Here is a 24,274-nt window from a genome sequence, read left to right as displayed (position 1 = left end):
TGGCGGTGGTTTGCTCTTCACCGCGGCTCGTGACGTCATGTTGTAGTTCGGTGGTCACCCCACCACCGAAAATCCAGACTATGTATGAGCCCTAAATACATCTTTCAATCAATCAATCAATCAGGGACACAACATGGACTATTCTGCAACACAGAACCTTTATAAAACTCAGTGAATACGGTTCCAGACCAGTCCACTCCTATTCTGAAAGACCTTCATACCCATTTATTTATTTAGACAGCTTTAGCCCAACGGGTTGGGGTGGGAGCCTCAGTCAATCACAAGATTCGATACACCACCAAGATACCCATGTACCTGTATAAATACTTCCTTAATGTAAACGAAGTCCACACCCACAACACCAGAGGGAGTGCAACAAACCATGTACAACCCAGATTCGGCACAAACAAGGGACTAAATTATTTTCACTCCTATGCCACCAAAATGTGGAACGCCCTACCAACAGTCATTAAGACATGTGAATCCCTTGACTCCTTCAAAACCGCTCTCAGAGGGCACCTACGGATGGCTGCAATTCGAAACTGGCCCCTGTAAAATCTGAATCCCCCCCACCCCCCTTTTCCCCTCACTGTATATGTATCTTTTCCCTTTTTGCTTCCTATATGATGAATTCCTGTTCTGTTCTTTAACTATATAGAAGTGTATGAATTTGTATGTCTCTAAATATTTTGATGAATTGAACAATGTGGACCCTGTTGTAAACAAGTGTAATGCTTAATTGGGTCGTCCACTCACAGTTAATAGTCTTTGTATTGAGTTTGTGCTTGAAATGTACTGTAATTCTGCAAACTGTTAATAAATATTTCAATCAATCAATCAAAGTCAGGGGACAGTTTCCAGTCAATCTCACCCAGCCTGGCCACCACATTCGATAGGTCACACATGTCTGTGCAACACCTCAGTAAATAGCTCCTCAAACTAGTACGCATGTGCACAATCATGTTTTGAGGAAGAAATATATTAGGGTCACGAACTCTGACCCTCCCAACCAACTGCAGCAAACTACTAAATACATATAGAAATAAATTAATACCCGAGCATTAGGCAACAGCAACACAACAGGTAATTAAGAGACACTGGAGTCCCGGGCCCGGAGGAGAAGAGGCTCTTGAGACTGACAGACGGACACTGAGGCAGGGAGGACAATGATGTGCAGTCAGTCTGGCTCTGCAGCCATCAGGAAGCAGCCATTAGCCCAACACAGCAGCTTAGCTTAGCAACCTGCTAACAGCTAACCCGCCGAGCTGAAGCCTCGTTCAGAGCCACAACAACACCCGACAAGTAAGGTGATAAACGTTTGTTTCCCTCCTCTTTTACGATAATAGTTGTCCACGACTCCGCTCTGTCGCTGACTGTTCTGTAATTCCATTTTATAAGAGGAAATTATATAAAAACATCCGCGCTACCGCTAACTTAGCTTAGCCGTGTCGGCTAGCTAGGCTAACCGCCGGGGCGAAGTGCTAGGCTAGCGCCGCTCTGGTTACATACATACCACCGACCGACCAGCCCGGGTTTGTATTTTTTTAAACGCGTAGATGTACATGGATTAAAAAAGAATGTTCTGGTGGGTTGGGTTTTGTGTGCCGTTAAAAGTCTACATGTCGCAGTTTGTTGTACAGTATGTTTTTTTTTAGCTTGTTGTTGTCCCGCCGCAGTCAGTCAGTCCGCTGCTCGCAGGCGGCATGATGACGGGCCTCCATGATGAACCCTAGCATGCTTTAACCCTTCAATGTTGACCTTTCACCCACAGGAAAAGAAAGGCTGCTATCTTCCGTATCGATTTAAAAAAAAAGTCGTGAAACAGTGGGGTTGTGATGGTGCTTTTAAAATCACACGCCTGCTCGCTCGCTCGCTCGACTCCGCGGTGGTGTCCATTCCATACTTTGTTTTAAGATTGAAGGCCATCATCATCACCGATGCATATTCAAGCTAGCACTATACTAGCAGGCAGCTACACTGCCATATTATCTATATCTCATTTAACAGTCTACACAAATGTAACCAAATGGTCTATTTAGGGCAGTGGTTTTCAAACCTTTTCACATGAAGGTCCATTTATTTATTCTGCATTTGAGCCATGGAGCACCATTTGATGACATTTATTGATTGATTGAAGTATCTATTAACAGTTTGCAGAATTACAGTACATTTCAAGTACAACTCAATCCAAAAACTGTTAACTGTGAGTGGATGACATGACACCATAATGCATTACAATTGTTTACAAGAGGGTCCACCGTTTTCAATTCATCATAACATTTAGATATGTACAAATGTATACTTCTATATAGCCAAAAACAGGAAATCATCATAAAGGGCGTAAAAAGGGGTTGATGTCTAGTTAATAGTTGGTAGGGCGTTCCACATTTTTGTGGCATAGGAGCGAAATTAATTTAGTCCCTTGTTTGTGCCGAATCTGGGTGGCACATGGTTTGTTGAACTCCCTCTGATGTTGTGTGGGTGTGGACTTCATTGGCATATACCGTTTGAATCGGTACTATAGATCAGCAAACACTTTATTCCGAATGCTACTGGGAGTTTGGAATACATACGTATTATTTTACACATGTCTGCCCTTATTAGACTATAGTGCTTTATGCCCTGCATGTCCAAGCAGGGATTTTATGTTCGCAGAAAAATACAAATACACTAGTTATTTTCCCCCATAATGAAATGCACTATTTACAAACCCATCGGCGAATTACAGTGCCATTTGCAGTGTATGGATGCTGTGGTTTTTTTGTTCTGGGTTGTATTGTTTTGGGTGGAGGGTCGTGTAAGGTTGCAGGGACTGCACTTCAAAATATATATATATATCGGATAATAACTGTTAGTGTTTGTCGGTTATTAATTTCTTAAGGGATAATGGTTATGGGTTGGCCATCTCTTAGCCGTTGCAAATTGCGGCTAGCCATCTCTATAGTCCAAAGTTATATTCCGAATGAATGCTTTGGTCATGTAAACATTAAACAATTGAGGAATAGGAATACTTGTATTCAGGTTCCATGTAAACAGCTGGGTATGAATCTCTCTTCAGAATGAATTCATTCATTCTGAATACATTTTGTGCATGTAACTGAGGCCACTGACATTAAGGAAGTATTTAGACAGGTACATGGGTATCTTGCCTCTCAGACCCAAAACTAAAGAATATCTTGTTGTCGTTGGATAAGATTTTGTCCATAATTCCATGCTGTATTGATACCTGATGATTCTAATTTAACTGTTATGAGGAGAATATTTATACACCCATGCACACACATTTAAACTGGCGTCCGTAAATAAAAGCCTGAGGAACCCCCTCCCCCCCCCCCCCCCCCACACACACACACACACACACGCGCCTTTCTCACCATACTGTACATGTTTTTCCCTTTTTTTTAAAACTTTTTTTTAACTGATGATTTCCTGTTTTTATTTTAGAAGTTTATATTTGTATGTCTCTAAATGTTCTGAACTTCTGATGAATTGAAAATGGTGGACCCCTAAACAAGTGTAATGCTTAATCATGGTGTCGTCCACAAAGTAGCAGTTTTTGTATTGACTTGTGCTTTCATTTGAAATGGACCCATTCTACATACTGTGAAATAAAAAATGTAATCAATTTTCCTTTCCTTCCATCACAGTTGCATGTGCCTCATGGGGCATTGATGTGAAGTGCAGTGGAAAGTGATACATGATCAGGATGGATGGGCAAACTCAAAGGATTCAACTTGTATCATCAGATGGCGGCCTGACACACCACAGAATCCAGGTGATTTAATAAGCTCTCTTTCCCAACACTCAAGTATGGAGTGAATTTGCCAATACAGGTGTTGACACTTAAGCCCTAACCACACCAAAGGGTCACCATGCAACTCCTTTGGTCCAAGCGGTTGCAAGGAGTTAACGCTAAAACCGTCTTGACCCTTTGGTGTGGTTGGGCCATTGAATTCCATGCGTTGAATCACTAGGGTCAACGTGCAACAAGACATATCACACCGCAGGGACAACCAGGGGGGCAGCCAGACAGATATTTTGTGAAGCCACAAGGAAATCGGGATTTCCTGAAAGTTCATATAATGGCCTGTTGTGGCGCTGTCATTGGGCCCAAAAAAACCCATAGCCCCATAGAAGTCCATGTATTTGGGCCCAACTTCACCTAGACTATATTACCTTAATAAACATGGTCATGAATACTTTCTGCTTCCAGTCACTAGTTTAAAGTCTCATTTCTAATGTCATAATATTCTTTTGAAAAAATGACCATAAAGTCGTGCATGTTCTGAGGGGCGTGGCTACCGTTACAGTCTATGAACGGGATCCCCCACCCACTCGAGTCAAAATAAAAACCAACGGAGAAGAATGGGGGAAGTCCCGCCTCGTTGTCTGGGCCAGCCAATGGCCAGCTGGGCCCAAACGGATCTAGAAAGATGGCGATGTACACAAGGAAGGACTGACAGGCTTCATTTTACGTTCATGTTAGACCCGGGGAACGCTTTGTCCATATTTTTTACAGTCTATGGGGACAACGCTAAAACCGTCTTGACCCTTTGGTGTGGTTAGGGCTTAAGGGTTGCCCACTTGCCCCTGGCAGGTACATTCAACTTTGGACAGGTGGAGTTTACTTTCAGGTTGCCTGACCGGGAAAGTGTGCGTTTGAGAAACGCAACATGAGATATCTGTCTAAAAACCTGAACATGGCCAGAGAGATCTGTCTTCTGGTCTGTGGAATATAAAATAAGCATACTGTTTACGGTACCTATAATGTGCTGTTTTCACTGTTGCTACACATAGGTCACATTCTCACCTAATACTTCGGTAGACTCAATGCGTATGGGCGGAGATTTTGGGATTCTTGCATATTTAACTTGCTGCGGTTTGCCTTCACACTGTCATTCGCAGCAATTGGAAACGCAGCAGGGGGGGACCTTTTTCAATGGGTTACATTCATAAACTAGCCTACACAGTGAAATCTATGGTGATAAAATTACACTCATAACGTGCATGTGTCGTGCCGTCTGGGACCCCCCCCCCCCTTCTCTCTCTCTTTCTCTCTCTCTCTACACACGCAGCCGCCACACACTGTTCTTTTGGGCATGGAGGCACAGCGCTGAGCGCACTGATATAACTCCCCAGTCCCCACACAGTGACAGCAGTAGCACTCCATGTTTACGGCACGCACAGACAGACAGACAGAATATTCTGTAAGCTATAATAGGCTACACTGCAGTGTTTTTATGTGTTTTCTTAAGCAATTGATTAATGTACACGTCCTCATTTCGATCAGGGCTTCAGTCTCCTCATTCGACCACGTCTATCCACGGTAACGGGACATCTTTGCGCTGCGTAAAATATGCCTTCTCCATCTCCAACTGTGTTCAGCTCCTCACCCGCCACATTGTTTGCTTCATTTCCTTTATTTACTGCGGATTGCATTCACACCTGCACCGAATCGTAATCAAGTGCGATTGGAAGCGAAGCGAAACCCCCGTTTTTGCTCTGAGTAAAATGCGGTTCTGAAAATGCGCAGCAGGATTCGTTTTAATCGCAGCAAAGCTCTCTGGTGTGAATGTGACCTTGGAGGTAAAGGATATTCTGGATTTGAGGGTTCCGACCTGATGACTACAAAACAATGACTACTACAACATGACATAATGATATCATCCACTCCCGAGTCCGACCGGATCAGACGGCAATTTAGTAACACAGACCAGACTTTCCTCTGAGCGAGATGGAAAGCCTGGTGACGTGAGGTTAATGGGCTGCTAAAGGTTATTCTTTGCTGCTCATTGATTGATTGTGAGCTCATCTTCCTCTGGTTGTCTTTAGGTACTTTAGCTCTGATCTGTGCATGGAGTACAAGTTTATATTTACTTCCATAACTACATGGAAAAATGACATTATTTGTATTTCTGTGTGTCCAGTGTCTATGCTCCACAGCTTATGAGTTGTATTCTGCAAATTTGTATTTTTAGATTTGTAAAAACAAGATTTGTGATGGGTAAAACATTATTTGTGTAGACAGTTTAAGATTTGAAAGTTGCAATTTGTAGCTTGAGATTTGTTAAACAGGATTTGTAGGGCTAAAAAAATGTGTGAATTTTGCAGAGCATTAAAACATGGTGCACCAAACACAAATGAGTCTTGTAACAAATAATAATGGGCACTAAATAGTTCATTCCATAGCCCAAGCCCAAGGCTATTATTGTTATCGGAATGTGTAACTGTGGAGTGAATACATTGTTGATTGATGAGATTGATTGAGACCAATATTGTCTGCAGAGCAGTACATGATAATATCCTAATGATTATTTTTTACTGATGGGCTTTCTTGCTCATATAGATAGTAACGGATCAGCAAACGGGACAGAAGATCCAGATTGTCACTGCCCTGGGCGTGGAACCATCGTCTCCAGGGAAGCAGCAGTTCATTCTAGCCAATGCAGACTATTCTCCAGGCGGAAAGGTAATCCTGGCCAAGCAGGAGGGCTCTCCCAACAAAGTGATCCTGGCCGCGCCAGACGGCTCTGGGGTCAACCAGTTGCTCTTCGCATCCCCTGAGCTGGCTGGGCAGCAGATCCAGGTACAGGCTGTGGACGCCTGAGACATCTTGGATAATGTTTCTCCCCCAACCAGTGTTGATTTTGACAGCAAATTTAGATTTTTAGTTTTAGTCATAGTCTCTTGACTTGTTTTCATTTAGTTCACCTGGAATGTTGTAGTGTTAGTCCACTAATCAAGATTTTAATTGACTTAACCTACAGTTGATTTAGTCGACTAATTTGGCAGGCCTTGATGCCGTCGTAATGGCAGATTTTACACTTGCTGAAAATAGCAGATCTACAGCATGCAACCAAGTGTAAAATGAAATTTGTTTTAGTCATCATAGCTTAGTTTTCATTTAGTTTCCATTTAGGTTTTCGTCAGTGAAAAAAAAGGTAGTCGACGAACATTTTCTGTCATAGTATTAGTCGACTAAATCAACACTGCTAACAACTCGTTTAGAATGTTAAACCAGTGACCAAAATGTCTCCTGACTCGGGCACTGGTATGTTGACTGTGTATACATTTTGCCTAGAACTACCTCTCTTAATATTTTTTGTTGTCTGATGTGTCTTTTTCCAGTTTGTGACTGAAGGTTCAGAGTCTGTTGTCAAGCCTGTTGTGGAATATTGTGTCGTGTGTGGTGACAAGGCATCAGGTAGGAATCGAACACAGTGGGCTATACAACTAATGCCATAATCCTTTTAAATCCATAGATATTTCAAACCCAACCCTGTTCGTCTCTCCCCTCTCTTTTAGGGCGTCATTACGGTGCCGTCAGCTGCGAGGGCTGCAAGGGCTTCTTCAAGCGCAGCATCAGGAAGAACTTGGTGTACACGTGCAGGGGCTCAGGAGAGTGTGTGATCAACAAACACCACCGCAACCGCTGTCAGTACTGCCGGCTGCAGCGCTGCATGGCCCTGGGCATGAAACAGGACTGTGAGTTTCTACTCTGAACTTAGAGAACAGAAGCGCCTTTGGTTGATCAATGTGTATTTCTACAAGAGCATGATATGGTTATGTTAGAGTGGTTTTCAACCAGTGGTCCTTGAGAAGGTTCCAGGTGGTCCCCAGCTAAATTAATAAGAGTTGTTAACCAAATGGACCCATATAGATCTTTAACTCTTGAGAGCGCTCTCAAGAGTTTTTTATTGTTAATCATCTGCATTACTTAATTTACAAGAAGTCTACACAATTAGAGAATGTAGAATAATTGTATTGTATTTTGATCAACATTTGCCGGTTATCTCTCCTAATGGTAACACATCAATGCAGCATGAAATTGCTTTTCCAACGATAACAAAATATTCTGTCTTGGGTCTGAAAGGCTAAATCTCATCAAATGCTGGTCCGTGGCTAAAATGCCAAATGCATAATATGCCTTGATATAAAAAGGGTTGAAAACCAGGTCTAATCTCTTTCATTCTCTCTCTTAGCCGTGCAGTGTGAAAGGAAACCTGTTGAAGTAACGACTAGGGAGAAGGGTGTCAACTGTGCGGCCTCCACCGAGAAGATCTACATCCGTAAGAATCTGTGTAGTCCTCAGGCTGCAACACCCACATTTGTGTCGGACAAAGAAACTGCCAGGTAAAATAATTACAAGGAGCGTTATTTGTTTGTTGCATTTCATATACGTAATGTAGCTCTAGTCTAGATGATGCACAGTATTGAGAAATACATTTTCATTGAGACAAAGTGGCATTGTTAGAGCTTTAGGGCAGTTTGCATACTCGAGTAGGCAGTGTTATCTGATGGATGTTTTAGTCTGTGGCTACATAGTCAGGGGGAGGTTAACACAATCGGCGCTGGGATTTCTTTCAAAATAGCAGCTCGGGGATATGGCAGCTTTTATTCTGAAAGCCCGCCCCCCTTCCGTTCCGTACAAAAACCGGGAGGCATAATGTTGCTTGCTTACCTCGCTAATATGATTATGATAAAATCGCTGGATAATCCCTCGCGATCATATTTTGAACGAAAAAATGGCCAATATGTAATTTCCCCCCTTATTACTGTGGGAGAGTGCAATCATCCAATCCACTAAGCAACTCAAAGCAAGCATTGAATACCAAGCACTTGCCATTTTGGCAAATCTTTTGGAGGCGCTACCCACACATTTAGCTGTGTTGCTCATTCCATGAACGCCTGATCTTTACAATTTATACCTCGTTGTAAAGGTGATATAAAATATATAAAATACAATACCAATTGGTATTATAAAAGTGGAGAAATAAGGGACCAAAGTTTCCCAACTTTTGTTGCTGAGTTTATTACACACATAATCCCAGGAAAGTGTTTCTTGTCTCCCAAACATCATTAAAATAAGATCTGGTTGCAAAAGGTGTGAAGTGGCTGTTTCAGTAACCACAGTAGAAGCTGGGGAATGGTTCAATATGCCCCTGTCTGAGCACGTGTGTGTCTGTCCATCAGTGAGCAGCTTATCTCTGGCACTGTTGGACCGATCGGCTTGGAACTGTGCACGCACACTCTGGAGGCCAGAGCAGAACCTCTGCTCAGATCTTTCATACTCCATCCTCATTGGCTTCCAAAGTTTGCAGGAGTGGCCCATTTTGTACAAAATGCCTCAAATCATGTCATACCATGAAACTTTGTATCCCCACTTGGCGTTATATATTTCAAATCGGCCTCATGGTGCCCGCATATTCATGTTTTGGCCTATAACTGGACCGCACCGTCCCTAGAGGCCATGGAAAAACACGCCCAAGTAGTGTTTTCAAATTGGCCAGTTATAGCGCCACCATCAGACATATTTTTGCTAATCATATTTCTTTGTTACTACTACTTATTTTGTCCAAACTCCAAGCAAATCGATATACATTAGCTATGTAGTCATGTGATCAAGACGTATCTGTCACGTTTCTCGTATTCCATTCCGATTGGCTTCCAACGTCTATGGGGGTGGCCATTTTGCACAAAATACCACAGCGCCCTATTGCTGACAAACGTTGCATGCACATTACCGCTTGGATCACATTCTGTGGTCTGTGGCCAAAGTTTGCGGGTCGTGGTAGGCAACCCGGCCTGGCGGAGACCTGTGCTCTGAGGAGCACACATTTCGTTTAGAAGCAAACCTCTCAGAGCATTCATTGTGTTGAATTCTCAAACAATGCTGTGGTATAAGTGGTGACATCTGTGTTTGCAGATCAACAAGTCTGCTGGAGTCGAGCATGCTGTTGAATATCCAACAGCCTTTCCCCAAGATAGAAAACACCATCTTGGTCCCAGCATCTCCTGACACGGTAAGGCAGATGATGTTAGCTAAATATTTAGTAAGTTAAAACCCCTCATATTATGTAATTGTCAGTAATTGTTGGATTTTAAATTATGTCCAGGGACATCATTTTCGGGGAATGTGATAATTACATAATTTGTATATTTTACAGATCTATTGGGGATGGGAATTATCGATTAATTAATTCATTGATAAGTTAATTTATATGTTTTGATGACTTCATAATCTTAATTTCTCTCAATGTCTAACATAACAATCTACCATTTAAGATACAGGTCCAGGCAATGGCAATTGTGTGAGGATTAAAATGAAATGAAAAGTGCACTGTCTTGTCTGTCACATCGCATGCGAAATCAGAGATGTTTCTGTGGCTACCAAGGTGGTGGTGGGGGGGGGGACTTTCAAAAAAAAAACTGACCACATGTGTGTTCCTCTGCCACACGTGTGCGCAGACAGCATTACATTCACAGAAAACCACCCAATGATGGAACTGCAGAATTTTCCATGAATAACTGTTAAGTTTAATTGAAGAATTTCTTAACAGCGATTAACATCTCTAATCTCTATTCATGATTTCCTTGTCCTTTATTCATCCACGTGTGCAAATGCCTAGTAAAAAGGCTTTACTGAGTGCAGAGTTCAGTGTGACGAACCTTTTTTCTATAATGTTTTTGTGCACGGAAATCACCTGATTAGGGAGCATGACCACACAAGTGATGCATGGCTAATGCCAGTTCCCAATGTCACCAAATGTCCTGTTTTGGTCATGTTTGGCTGTCCTGTGTTCTCCAGGATGACCCGAGCCAGGGTGACCTGAGCACACTGGCTAATGTAGTGTCATCCCTGGCCCACCTCAACAAGGCCAGAGAGGTCAGCGATGGAGGCAATGACATGATGGGCGACGATACCCTCAGCAATGGAGACAGCTCAATGACTGACCTCCAAGGAGATGAACAAACGGCCACTGATATCACCCGGTAAGAATCTGGTCATATGGAACAAAGCAGTGGTTCTCAAAGTGGGGTCTGGGGACCCCCAGGGGTCCTTGAGGGAGTTCCATGGGGTCTGTCCCCAGCTAAATGATAGTTAGGAACCAAATGAACCCTTATGGGACTGTAACTCAGAGAGTGTACACATAGAATCAAATGGACCCTAATGGGTCACTTTCAGAGTTAAATTAACCTTGCCATTAAATGGTAGCCTATTGCAGGTCAAATCTTCTCTTATGGGGGTCCCTGGCATACCTTTTCAAATGGGGGTCCGCAGGACTAATAAGTGTCAATTTGGGGATCCTTGACATGAAAAGGTTTAAATGGAATAACGAGTCTTCGAAAAGGACCAGTCGCTATTATGTGTATTATTAGAGAACTATGTCTGCTATGTCAGAACTTCAATCAGAAAGGGAACTGGGGGGTTGTCTTTTCAGTACATCATAAAGCCCTAATACAATTTCTTCCAGGGCCATGTGGCTTCTAGCTCAACTCTTCCGGACCTAATTAAATTGGCCTATAGTCCATCAAATTTGACCATCTAAGAGTATTGTCAGTGATGACTGAGCTCTGTCCTGTATTTCCTGTTAAATGAGCTAGCTACCCCTTTTGGGAAATGAAAGTCAGGATAATCACGGCCACCTAACACATCTGACCAAACCTTTATTTTTTAGCTCCTATGTACATTAACAGTATGCAAACGAATGTGTGTTTTATGTAGAGCATTTGACACCCTTGCCAGAGCCCTAAACCCCACAGATGGCTCAGCGGGTGACTCCCTGGAGGCCACCATGCAGCTGATGTCGGGTGACCAGTCGGGTCCCATGGTGGAGCTGGAAGGACCTCTACTCTCTGACAGCCATGTCCCATTCAAGGTAAAACCACATGAACGTTCGCCTTCAAAGTATGAACAGGTTTAGTTTTTCTGAAGGCAAGTTTTCCGTTGCTCCTCTGGTGTACATTAGTGGTACCCGGTGACCATCTTACTGTTATTTATTTTATTTAAAAATATATATAGTTTTCTTTATTTATTTTTTCATCCTAGTACCATAAATCATACACGAGGTAGATGCAAAATAGGTTTGTTTGAGGCATGGTTTGATAACGAACCCATTCAACCCATTAAAATAATTTCAATGTCTTTTATCCATATTAGACTTTTAAAACAAAACTCCTTAGACAGGTAGTCAAACCGATCTCATGGAACACCTGGCTCCAGCGTGCAACCTATTAAGTCGCATATGCTACTTAATTTCTTAAGGTGCGAGTTACATTTTAACGAGGTCGCACTGGTGCTACTTATTGCTTTCACTCCCCGCCTCAACCATGAAGCACGGACGATAATAAAATATTACTTTATTCTCGCTCATTCCGCCGTGTCTCGCCTCTCTCTCGTTCGCTCCCTCTCTGCCTGCCCGAGTGCCCGTCTGTCTGCACCGGTCTGCAGTGCATGCGAGTCATGTACAGCGCAGTGGCGGTGCACTCACTGATCAATCCCGAAAAAACTAAAAGATTTCAGCAACAATCAGCTGTGCACTTAAGTTTCCCTGGAGGCTCACTCGGCACGCATTTTACAACTGGATGATGATGCTCGCGCTGAATCCACGGAGACGGCAGACACAGAACATATGGGGGACTGTCTCGTCCCCAAACACGGTAAAATTGTTGTTTGATTCACCATAGAGTGCCACAGAAAAATATCTTCCAATAGCTTGTAAACCATGAGCCAGTGGCTGATGTGGCCTCTAGCGGCGGTGACTCGCTATCATATCCTGGAGCCAGAGCTGCTTGTGGCCAGTCACATGAAGTGGACACAGCCTGGCACAAGTAGCAGCATCATCAAATGGACCACTGTCACTTCTGCCTGTCCGCCAAACACCAAAAGACCATGTGCATCCATCCTCCTGCCTATCACTCATCCTGGCTTAGGCTGTCAACAAGGGTTCTTCAAGCATTCCGGTCCTGAGCCAAGCTCTCCAGCCGTTCCCCAGGAGTGCTTTACTGGCCTTTTTTAAAGAAGCAAGCTGAAAACGATGAGGATTCAAGGCATTGCAAGCCAACACATTCTTTTTGTTAGTTTGTTGGAAGTATTTGTTAGAAAACAATGTTTTTAATTTATTTTGTTATAAATTGTTTTGGTTTTTTTTAAGTTCTGTTAATCAGTTTGTACTGACAGTAAGAAAAAGTTGAGTTATTAAGAGAAAAGACTCGCATAGTTTCTCTCCATACGTCGATGTTGGAAGTGAGGAAAGTGTGGACTGTGGATTCATATTCCGAGTCTTGGGATGCACCTTAGTGTTGTGATCTAGAGAGGGTGTAGACACATACAAGCTCCAGCAGATGGCATCATTTTGGCTCCCAATATTCATAAAGGATTAATAATGCAACACAGTGACTGACTACAGTGGTTTGTTGGCCCACAATAGTCATTATGCTTGCATGTCTACACCCTCTCTAAACCACAGCACCATGTCCAAGTGGAGGATTACTATTGGTGGAATGCCACTAGAAAAGAGATCAGGTGTCCAATCATATTGTATTCACACTTCGACTGCATGTTGCTAACATGCAGTTAAGTGTCGAGTTGCTAATTACTCGTTCACAGTCATTCCTGTCACCTTTTTTGGTATCTTTTTGAGGTCCCAACAAGCTGAAAACACTACAGATTACTACTGATTGATCACAGAGAATCATCATTGGCATCACGACAGACTCATTGAAGCTCCAGAATATGGTGAACATATTTAAAGGAGGGTTACTTCTGTGCTGCCTACGGAACTTGCCTATCGGCCCGTTCCTGCAGCATTGCAGCCGTGCCACTAATAATGCATCACAGGCACAGTGGTGGTGAGTCGCCAACTGTCAGACTAAAAAACCTTAGGGTTTCACTTTATTTCTTTTTTTTGTCGTTAATAACATTCTTGCCGTGTTCTATGTTCTGTCCCTTCAGCTTATGATGCCTTTGCCCGTCCCAGAGTACCTCAATGTGAACTACATCTGTGAGTCGGCTTCCCGGCTACTTTTCCTCTCTATGCACTGGGCACGCTCCATACCTGCCTTTCAAGCCTTAGGGTGAGTCGAATTCTCTGCGCAGAAAGACCCTTTTCTTTTAACCCATTCTGACCTGAGATCAGATTCAAAAAATGTCTATTACATCCTGACCGTTTCATTATTAACCTATTCTGACCTGAGATCAGATTAAAAAAATGTCTATTACATCCTGACAGTTTCATTATTAACCCATTCTGACCTGAGATCAGATTCTAAAAATGTATTTGATTTAATAAAAATAGCAGACCTAGATCTGCTATTTTTCAATAGCTAAAGCATAACGTAATGCTAACACCAACAGGGGTTCCCGCCCAAAATGGGTTAAAACAGCCACTTCCTGTACCATGTCAGTCACTCACCAGTTACTGAGTTGTGGTGATATTGCAGCCATGTGGCTTAATAATTGTATGCCAGTGATTCTCAACCAGTGTTCCGGGGGCTACCAGTGGTCCTTGAGGAGGTTCCAGGTGGTCCCCAGCTAAATGATGGAGAGTTGGTAACCAAATTGACCTTTATAGATCTTTAACTCTTGAGAGTGTAAAATGGACCAGTAAGAGTTAAAGAGCTGCATTATTTCATTTACCAGAAGTCTACATAATTGGAGAATGCAAAATAATTGTTATTTTGATCATTTGCCCGTTACTGTATCTCTCTATGGTACCACATATACAGCAAGGAATTGTGGACAAAATCTTATCAAACGATAAAAATAATCTTTAGTTTTGAGTCTACCGAGACTACATTTCATCAAATGGTGATCCATGGACTCAAATGTGAATATATAATGGTCCTTGATATGAAAACCACTATTGTATGCTGTTTACAACTAAGCCTGCTCTATTTCTGTTTTCCAGTGGTCAAGATAATGACATTAATTTAATGAAGGCGTGCTGGAATGAGCTGTTTGCACTGGGCCTGGCGCAGTGCTCAAACGTCATGAATGTCGGCACAATCCTGGCTGCCATCATCAGCCACCTGCAGACGAGCTTACAGGAAGGTAATGAGTAATGACGATGGAAATTATTGAATTTCATCTGAAGCTTACATTTCATGAATGGAACTTTGCTCCATTCATGAAGTTTACTAAGTTTCGACCTGTGTTTTGGTCCGACGGTCATTAGACCGACAACCTACCTCTATCCCTAACCTAACCATAACCGCAAGCACGGGAGCAGCGCATATTTGAGCGGTAGTCCGACCGTTGTTCCCGCATGTCGGACTAATGCTCTGTCGGAATTGTGTCCGGATCACTATTTTAAGGCACCCGTGCGTCTAATGGAACGACATACAACATTGGCTGACTCTTCAAAGTTTAGTGAAAAACACCCGCAGTCAAAGGGAAATTAAGATGAATTAATTACGCAGTCAAAGTGTTCATTCGAAGATATGAACAGCCAAAGTATGTAGAGAGTGTGTGTGTGTGTGTGTGTGTTATGTATTGTGCACATTGATTGAAAGTATCTTTGTAGTCGGTACTTGGTAGCCTATCTGCAACAGTTCCAACACACACACAATCCATCCCATCGCCATGTCGCGAACACTCAAATTTACATTGTTTGAGCGAAGCCATGTGTGCTAATGACACAACCTGGATTAGACACGCGGCATTGCGAAGAACACACCCGCTCCTAAACACTTCCAGCACGACACACGCGCGACCCATAGCTGCGTCGCAAACACACAAGCGACCCGTCACTAGGCGGACCCTGTGGCTGGGGAGCCAAGACACACAGGGTGCGTTCTGCTCCATTTATTGGTGAGTAAACATGTTGCTAATGCTGAGCTATACTCCTGTAGCGATGTGTGTGTGTGTCCTGTTGGCACATCGCAAAGCCACAAAGAACACAGTCACCCACTCATAAACGGTGCCAACACACACGCGACCCATCGCGAACACACTCGCCAGAGTGCTATGTAAAATGATATCCATGGTGGCCCTCCGCTCATAAAAGGCTGTGTGTGGAGACACGGTTCCTAAATGAAAGTCATCGACTACTTTACAACTTTGTAGCCATGAAGCAGATCTCCCCTCAGGCCGTGCCAGCGTAAACCCATACCCTGTGGGTACACTGTAACCAAGACAACACACAGCATATGAACATAAGAGTGACAACGGATCCCATATGCCGAGCTGGGGGATGGTAACCGTGAAAATGTTGACACTGGCTACGTTTACATGAGCAGTTAAATCCCCTTTTCATTCCGAATAGAAGTTCAATCCTATTAAACGTTGTTATGTAAACACCTACAAAAACTTACATCCGAATGAAAACGCTCAATGCGATCTAAAAACCATTCCGATGTCACTGGCCGGATTACTCCGATTTTCAATGCGATTGAAAGAAATTTGACTCATGTATACACTGCTTCGGATGTAAATTCATTCTGGTCTTTCTGAGCATGCTCCAAGGCGCTCATATCTAAGGCGCGCCGTCGGCGCCGAGGAGTTTGCACATAGAGCGCGTTATTTCGTTCCTTTTTTCAGATCCGAAATCCACAAAAAAAACGTGGAGCAGCAGCAGATGAGATACCCCTGATCTGTGTGTGTGTGTGTGTGTGTGTGTGTGTGTGTGTTCAACGGTCTCTCTCTCTCTCAAAAATAACGAGCGACCCGATACAATAATAATCATCAGTGTTGCGTTGCGTGCCCTGGCCGTGCTGTAGATACAAAGTAGTAGTACACAATGAATGAACTGCCTATATTTTATGTGTCCAACAGATGGCGTAGTTTCACGTGAATTAACATGTATCATGTCTTCTATCACTTCTCCATATAAACGCTCATTCGGAATGACCATTTCCCATGTAAACTCGCGGCAAAAAACATTACATCGGATGTATTTTATTCGGAAGTATTTATTCGGAATGATCACCCTTCATGTAAACGTAGCCAATGACTAGTCTAAACAGCCATTATATTTGAGGAATTACCAAGATGCATTTTTGCTGCATACCACACAACTTTTAAATGTATTTTTGTAGTGTTTGAGCTTAAATGTTCTAAGTGGAACATATAAATGGTAACATGATACCTGTTCTGTAAAGTAGAAAGATAACGTGCTTCTGTAAACCCTCTGTAGAGAAGCTGTCTCCAGAACGAGTCAAGGTGGTAATGGAGCACATCTGGAGGATGCAGGAGTTCTGCAACAGCCTGTCCAAGCTGTCTCCAGACTCTTACGAGTATGCCTACCTCAAAGCCATAGTCCTCTTCAGTCCTGGTGAGTTCATGGAAAAGCATATGTACCGGTGCATATATGATGTATATATATATATTAGTATTTATTTTAAAGTGCCCATCCGTCCATGTAAACCAGACATTAGCCCATTTAGACATGAAAACTTTTAACCATTATTTTAAACTATCTGTTGAAAAATAGCAGATCTACAAGCTCATATTATAGTGCCGCACCGAGTGCCACGCTACGAGCTTGTAGATCTGCTATTTTTTTTTATATCTTGAAAATGTGTGCAAATCACTAAATAAATGTAATATTTCACAGGGAACGTTTTTAATTCAAATATTTGCTTCTGGGGGAGGGGGTGGTCCCTCCAACATATTTTCAGATGGAGATCTGCGGCCAAATAATTTACCTGACGTGAAATAGTTTGAGCACCACTGACATAGAAACACAGGTTTTCAGAAAACTGTCGGAATTTAGAAGACATTTTGTAGAATCTGGTCTCGGGTCTAAATGGGTCAGGGAACTGATGAGCTGAAGCATTTCCAACAGCCGGACAAGTAAGAAATGCTCTCCAGTGACAAGCAAGGCATTTCCAGCTGATTCAGTGTCAATGAACTCTTGAAGCCTCTTGTGCTTTTTATTGCATGTAGTACTTCCCTATCCTCCAACCCTGCCACCACTCTTCTGGTTGTGTAAACCAGGAACTGACATTGCTAACTCATGATTTCCAACACTACTACTCACATCCTTTTTATCCCTCTACTTACTGCTTGTGTATGCTGTTTGTGTACCAGATCACCCAGGCATAGACAACACCCACCAGATAGAGAGGTTCCAAGAGAAGGCCTACATGGAATTGCAGGACTATGTTACCAGGACCTATCCAGAAGACTCTTATCGGTTAGTACACTGCTGCTCAAAAGTTATTTTCAGAATCATGTATCCTCTTAAAGATATATCTTTTCCAGATTTCCATGCGTTTATGAGGTGACCGTACTTCATTAGACACCCCTTGGTGTGGTTGTTATGCCATGTGTTTATGAGGTGACAGTACTTAATTACACCCCTTGGTGTGGTTGTTATGTGCAATGATGTTTTCTCTTTGTATAGAAGCTAAATTCCAATACCACAACTTTCACACTCGCTCACTCTCCTCGCGTCCTCCACTCGCTCCTCGGCTCCGCCCCCAGTGAGGAGGAGAGGATTCGATGCGAGGACAGAGTGGTGGTCGAATTTTCCTCTAGAATCGGAATGTACTACGCTGTCATTTTAAAGCGACGGCACATTCCGCGATCATACATACGTTTACATTGCCAAAGCAAAAGTGGTGGAACAATACAGTGTCACAGTCACACAGAGCCGTACAGTCTACAGAATAGACAATTCATAATTTTGTGCATGTAACCGAGGCCAATGTGTATGTATTGGTAACATGTGCAAGGCAAGGCTATTTATTCCTGAAATAGTGAATAAGCGCCAGGATGCGCACACGTATAAATCCCCCCCCCCCTCCTCCGACAGTCAGTCCTCTTCCGACGGTCTTTGCAAATAACAGACACTATAACAGGAATTAGGTATAGTCTCTCTGACTTACATATTCAGTTCAGTCCACATATAAATAAATTATACATTTTTGTCACCGTCATTCATAGCATTCTGTGCATTCAGGCATGCACAGAGATAAATTAACTATGTCTTTTGAGGTGCGCACAATATAGCCGGCCTAATTTATCCTACTTTTATTATGCTTATATCACACAAAGCAATAAAGCCAGTGGCTTGTTGTGGTCCTTGCACTTTCACATGTAGGCACAGTGCGTGCATGTGTGTGTTGGGTCAGCGACTCAGCCGGCCGGTGGATGGGGTGGGGTGGGGGGGGGGGGTGTATCGGGTTTCAAGCAGTGTTTTCTGTGCCACATGTGGAGGAGGCGGACTTATGTCACTGGAGAAGGAAAAAAACATGTACACGTGATGCGGAAATCCGCTACGAGGAGACAAAATACCCCACCGAGCCTGCACCTGATGTACACTCGCTCTATGCGGTCACTTTAACAATCGGAACGTTAACCATTTCCGGGTCATGCTGGAATGACCCCGAGTGACCGAGTGGGAGTGAGCGAGTGGCCGAGATTTTGGGTATTGGAATTTAGCTTTAGGGTTTCCTCCTGGAGGCTGAAACCTTGACAGTCAAACGTGCCAATGAAAAAGAACAGTGATATAGTGACATCACAAATTCACAATATCATCCCCCCCCTAAACCCTCCCCCTTTATCATACAACAGCTTCAGTTCAGGTGGATCACCACCCATCACTACCCACCAGGCAAACCAGGCATACTTAATGAACTGGTGGGCGTGTCCACATGAAAACGGCATTTTAACAAATACTGTACACTTAAAAAATAAAAAAAATCTTCCTCCTATTATAATGATAATACCAGATGATCATGTTTTAGGGTGGGAAAAAAATCACGGTACTCACTTTGGTAGTAGTTGTGCTTTATCTTTTATACACAATTCTGTTTTCTACTCGAGTAAACATAAGTCTGACATCACTTGTTAACGATACGATAGATGTTTATAATCATGTACATGACATAAAAGTCATTCCTTCTCTCTATCCTCGGGTTTCCTGTGTCCTCACTGTCCTATTGTTTTTTTTTTTGCTCCCAGGTTGTCCAAACTGTTACTTCGTCTTCCCGCCCTCAGGCTGATGAGCGCCGCTGTCACAGAGGAGCTGTTCTTCGCTGGCCTCATCGGCAATGTCCAGATCGACAGCATCATCCCCTACATCCTCAAGATGGAATCCACAGACTACAACAGCCAGGTGGTCTCTGGTGTCTGATGCTCCATGGAGTCCACAGACTACAACAGCCAGGTGGTGTCTGATGCTCCATGGAGTCCACAGTCCAACAGCCACTCTCCGCATGACTCCTCCTTCACTCACCACGGACCACCTTTTTTTGGAGTCTATCTATAGGCAAAACAGACAATTGTAAGAGTGTTAAAACAGGACGGGTGAACCCAACACACTGCGTATGACCTTGTTTATGGCTTCTCTAGATGTGAATGCCAAGCCCCCCCTCCCCATCACTTGACCTGTTCCTACTGGAAACCAATGCCTTGCCAATAGACCAGTCCATTTCTTATTGGCCTAGTGAGCATGGCTCGCGCTCTGGCCCAGTGAGCATGGCTCACACAGAGGACAAGAGAAAATAAAATAAATGCATCTCAGTGACAAGACGAGCAAGCCTACAGTTTTCCGCTGATTCAGGAATAAACTCTTGGAAGCCTGCATAGTAGATTGTGCTTTTTATTGTACATACTAGTATTTTAGGTTTCTTGTCCGCCAACCAAGCCCTACATTTTGTGCAGTTTTTGTTTTTGCATTTCAAATGAGCGGGGGATGCATTTCTTCCAAAACGCTTTTTCCATCTGGTTGAGCATTTGTTTTTTTTATTTCATAATGGTTTTTGAGCAAAACTTTTTGTTATAATGTGAATTAAATTGTCATGATCCATTGTTATTGTAAAGGTTATAACCTTTACATCTCATATGTTTGCCAATCCAAAGGATATGGGCAACATCATGAGTCAAATATTTCACAAGGCGTGGAAGTGAAGTAATTATGTATATAGATATACATGTATATAGAATGATGCTTTGTTTATACTTCAGTGTTATGTGCTGAAAATGGCATATCTACAAGCTCAAAAAGCAATACGTCGCTTTGTGAGATTGTAGATCAGCTATTCTCAGTGCATAACAATCATGCTTGAGAAAGAGATCATGGGCAATGGTTGCTTATTTACACACGCAAACTTTTGGACAAATGTAACGTAGTTGCTCAATGATTGTGGGTTCATTTGAAAATAAAACTATGCCTTTCATTTGCCTATTGGCACAATTGAGTTATTTTTCACAAATAGACTAGATTTGGATGAGTTGCTCTCTAATGTATAGTATGTGCGACTGCGTTATTATTAAGAAACAAACTTGACCATTAAACCAAATCTGGTATTCACTTAATGTTAACAAACGGCATAGAAGTGTCATTGTGTTTATGAATTAATAACACTAGAGCGAGGCCTGTTGGAACCTCTACAGCGGTGCCCGTTGGGCACTGGCCTACTTGGAAGTTGAAAGTTGGAAATGCATGCCCCACCCAGATATGTCTGTGTCCCTTTTTATGCCCATATATGTCAGGCATGCCTAAATATGGAGTCTTAAGTATGTAGATGTCAGAACAGGCCAGCTCCATATATGGACACTGGGCAGGGGTCCTGTTCTTTTTTGGTCAACACCGGCCACTGCACCCCCTGTGGGCGTGTGGAACGTGTGCGCACGCGCACACACACACACACACAGAGACTTGGTGCATGTATTTCTTTAGTTCGATTATTGGTCCCATTAGGCTGATCTCTATTTAATTTGTCTTGGGGAGAGCTGTCTATGAATTAGTGAAAAGGTAAATATTTTCACAAGTCTTGTGCCTATTTTTGGACTGGGTTAACTCGACCGTTTCAGACGCAGGGCGGCTCGCCGGAACCGGGCTGACACCCTGGGCTCGTTCCTCGGTCTGGAAGTTCCGGGGACCCCCACACGGAGTTGCACCACTCACTTCACATAGGTGTGATATTTCCTACAATTTCAGATTTTATTGCTTGCACAAGAGAAAAGGATAATTGGTACACAAAAAACATAAGTACTATAAGTAAATCCTTTTCCTTTTGAGGGGCAAAGTCCTTCTGAGACCATGACTAAGGGCTCTATTTTGTCCATGCTAAACCCCTTATCCCTAAACTTCTTTAAACATTCCCTAAACATTTTGTAATGGTTCAACTAGCCGATATACATCGATATGTTGTGATTTTTTAACTATTCAAAAATGTTTGTTAAAAAAAAAGAAGTTTAGGGATAAATTTAGCATGGACGAAAATGGAGCCCATAATCTCCTAATCTATAAACAAATTCCTTGGAGATTCTATGACTGTGTTCATGGTTGAACAAGTAACGTCATTTTGCTGGGTGAATACATTTGAGCTTCCAGCCTTTCACCCATTTAGGCCCCATTCAGGAACATCTGTCACTCATTTTAGTTCCATATTCTAACTTATCTTTTTGTAAATTAAAGCCTTTCTTGATCATACTGCAGCATCAACAAGCTTGAGTGTTGTGCTTGTAGATCTTATATTTGAATAGAAAACGTAATAATTAGAATCGGCCGATACGTATAACATACGTATAATAATGTATAACATACCCCCAAATTGACACTAATTAGCCCGGAGACCCTCATTTGAAGAGATATGCCAGGGATAGGAGAAGATGTGTTACGGCTCTAGCAGTGATTCTCAACCTGTTTAATTTCAAGGACCCCCATGAATTAGGCTCCATTTGTACACTCAGAGTTACAGACCCAGGTCCATTTGGTTCATAAATATAATTTAGCTGGGGAGTAAAATAAAGACCTCGAGGCGTGATCAATGCTCTTTGGCCACTCAGAATAGCCAAATGGCATTGATCACGCCTCCAGGTCTTTAGTTTACTCAAGTTAGGTAATAAGACCTGGTACTTAAGACACGCAAAATACAGCCCTAAGCCTCCACACATAATGGTGAACGTTTATCTAATCGAAGTTGACCTCTCAAAATGAAGGTGACCAATAAGGTCTTGGAATGGAAAATGTTACATTGACTGAGGGTTGTGTCCGTCTATGGCTCATTTGTATGATCATGGCAAAATATAGAATTCTGACCAAAACAAATATATGACGATGTTTCAATGTATAACAAAATATGCAAAAAATTGAAAATATGAAAAAGCTACTACTGTGGAAGGCTTATATATAAATATATACTTACCGGTATATTGATCCTATAAACAATTTAATATAGGTATAGTTTTGCCTACTCAATTCATAATTAACGTTCCAATTGGAACTCTGGCTCATGGACTAAGAACCAAAAATAACTGAACCGGTTCCTATTGGGAAAAGGGGTCCATGTGTATGCTGTATACGTATCCGTATCCGTTTGCTGTAGTTGAAGCTACAGATTGTTGGCTGTTCCTTCTGAATTAATAATGCAAAATCTGTACTGTTCAGCACCGGCGTGGCCTCTTGTTGTGTCCGTGTCGGGTATCGTAGAACGTAGGAGGTGTGGGTGGGAAGACGAACTGTGCAAGGGACTAGACTTACAGTTCTGGTTATTGGTGAATAAATGTTTCATCAGGTAAGTAGATGGGGCCACAGTAACTGAATGGCATCAGCTCATTTGCTGTAGTTACCTAATCACATCACAGTGTCCATCTAATTAAAAGGCAGCGATTACAGATGAGCATTAAAACTTGATGGATGGAATAACATTGGTTGTTGGTCGTTGCCATTTTTAGCATCCTTTGTGCAGGCTTATGCTGTATTCATTATCTGATTCTACACAGTGGCCTCACTGGCCTGACCCTGCTTTTGAATTACTGGAAACAATTATGCATGATGTGCCATCGAAAAAAGCAGATCTACAAATCCACCCCGTTAATGAATGATAATAGGATATTAACTTTGATTAAGTCATTGTTCATTAACGAGAATTCATGATGAATTCATTATAAATTCATGGTGAATTGATGTTGACTCATTAATCATCATTAAAGTGTTACATGTAGGCCTATTAAATGCTGGCATAAGTTGTGTCCTAAACACTAGTCTGTTATTCAGCAACCCATGATGCAATGTTCTTTGTTTAAATAGTTTGGTGGCTTAGCCTGGCCAAAGCAATGCTTATGAATGTATGCAAGGAGGCCGGGCCATGCAGTTGGACAATTCCCATGCATGCTCTTTGGGTTTAACCAATGCCGTTTCGAGGAATTCAGTGGAGCCCCTTTATCAGGCAAACAAGACAGGCTGAAAAAGAGGCTGAAAGAGGGAGATAGATCAAGCAATCGGTGGGTTAGCATTGGTTAACCCACTGAGTAATATACTTTTCACATTTGTTGGATCAAATATTATAAAGGTAGAGCAGTGATTCTCAAAGTGGGGTCCGGGGACCCCCAGGGGTCCTTGAGGCAGTTCCAGGGGGTCCCCAGCTAAATGTAATAGTTTGGAACCAAATGGGCCCTTATGGGATAGGCCCTTATGGGTCTGTAACTCTGAGAGTGTACAAATGGAACCCCATTTGTACACTCTCAGTCTCAGGGAGCTTTAATTCATCACATCCAGACTCGACTACTGCAATAGCCTCCTGTACGATGTCACCACCA

General features: G+C 42.6%; 1 protein-coding gene across 5 annotated transcripts; it reads left to right on the top strand.

Moving 5' to 3' along the window:
* The first annotated feature begins 965 nt into the window (after positions 1-965).
* nr2c1 (nuclear receptor subfamily 2, group C, member 1) lies at positions 966-20,907 on the top strand. Of its 5 annotated transcripts, XM_080761872.1 has the most exons (15): positions 966-1,307; positions 3,648-3,775; positions 6,347-6,586; positions 7,129-7,204; positions 7,306-7,485; positions 7,983-8,133; positions 9,707-9,803; positions 10,589-10,773; positions 11,507-11,660; positions 13,736-13,857; positions 14,691-14,833; positions 16,917-17,054; positions 17,813-17,918; positions 19,691-19,894; positions 19,937-20,907. In XM_080761872.1, exons 2-14 carry the CDS (start codon positions 3,698-3,700, stop codon positions 19,860-19,862), a joined length of 1,842 nt encoding a protein of 613 aa, XP_080617998.1. In that variant the 5' UTR covers positions 966-1,307; positions 3,648-3,697; the 3' UTR covers positions 19,863-19,894; positions 19,937-20,907. The 5 variants fall into 5 exon arrangements, with proteins under 5 accessions (XP_080617998.1, XP_080617999.1, XP_080618001.1 ...); XM_080761873.1 differs by having other exon boundaries at positions 966-1,302; positions 19,691-20,907; XM_080761875.1 differs by having other exon boundaries at positions 6,347-6,469; positions 19,691-20,907.
* The last annotated feature ends 3,367 nt before the right edge of the window (positions 20,908-24,274 follow it).

The sequence above is a fragment of the Protomyctophum bolini genome, assembly GCF_963924005.1.
Source record: "Protomyctophum bolini genome assembly, chromosome: 4".
Taxonomy (NCBI): domain Eukaryota; kingdom Metazoa; phylum Chordata; class Actinopteri; order Myctophiformes; family Myctophidae; genus Protomyctophum; species Protomyctophum bolini.
Note: the sequence above shows the minus strand (reverse complement) of the source record. Positions and strands in the feature narration are given on the sequence as shown.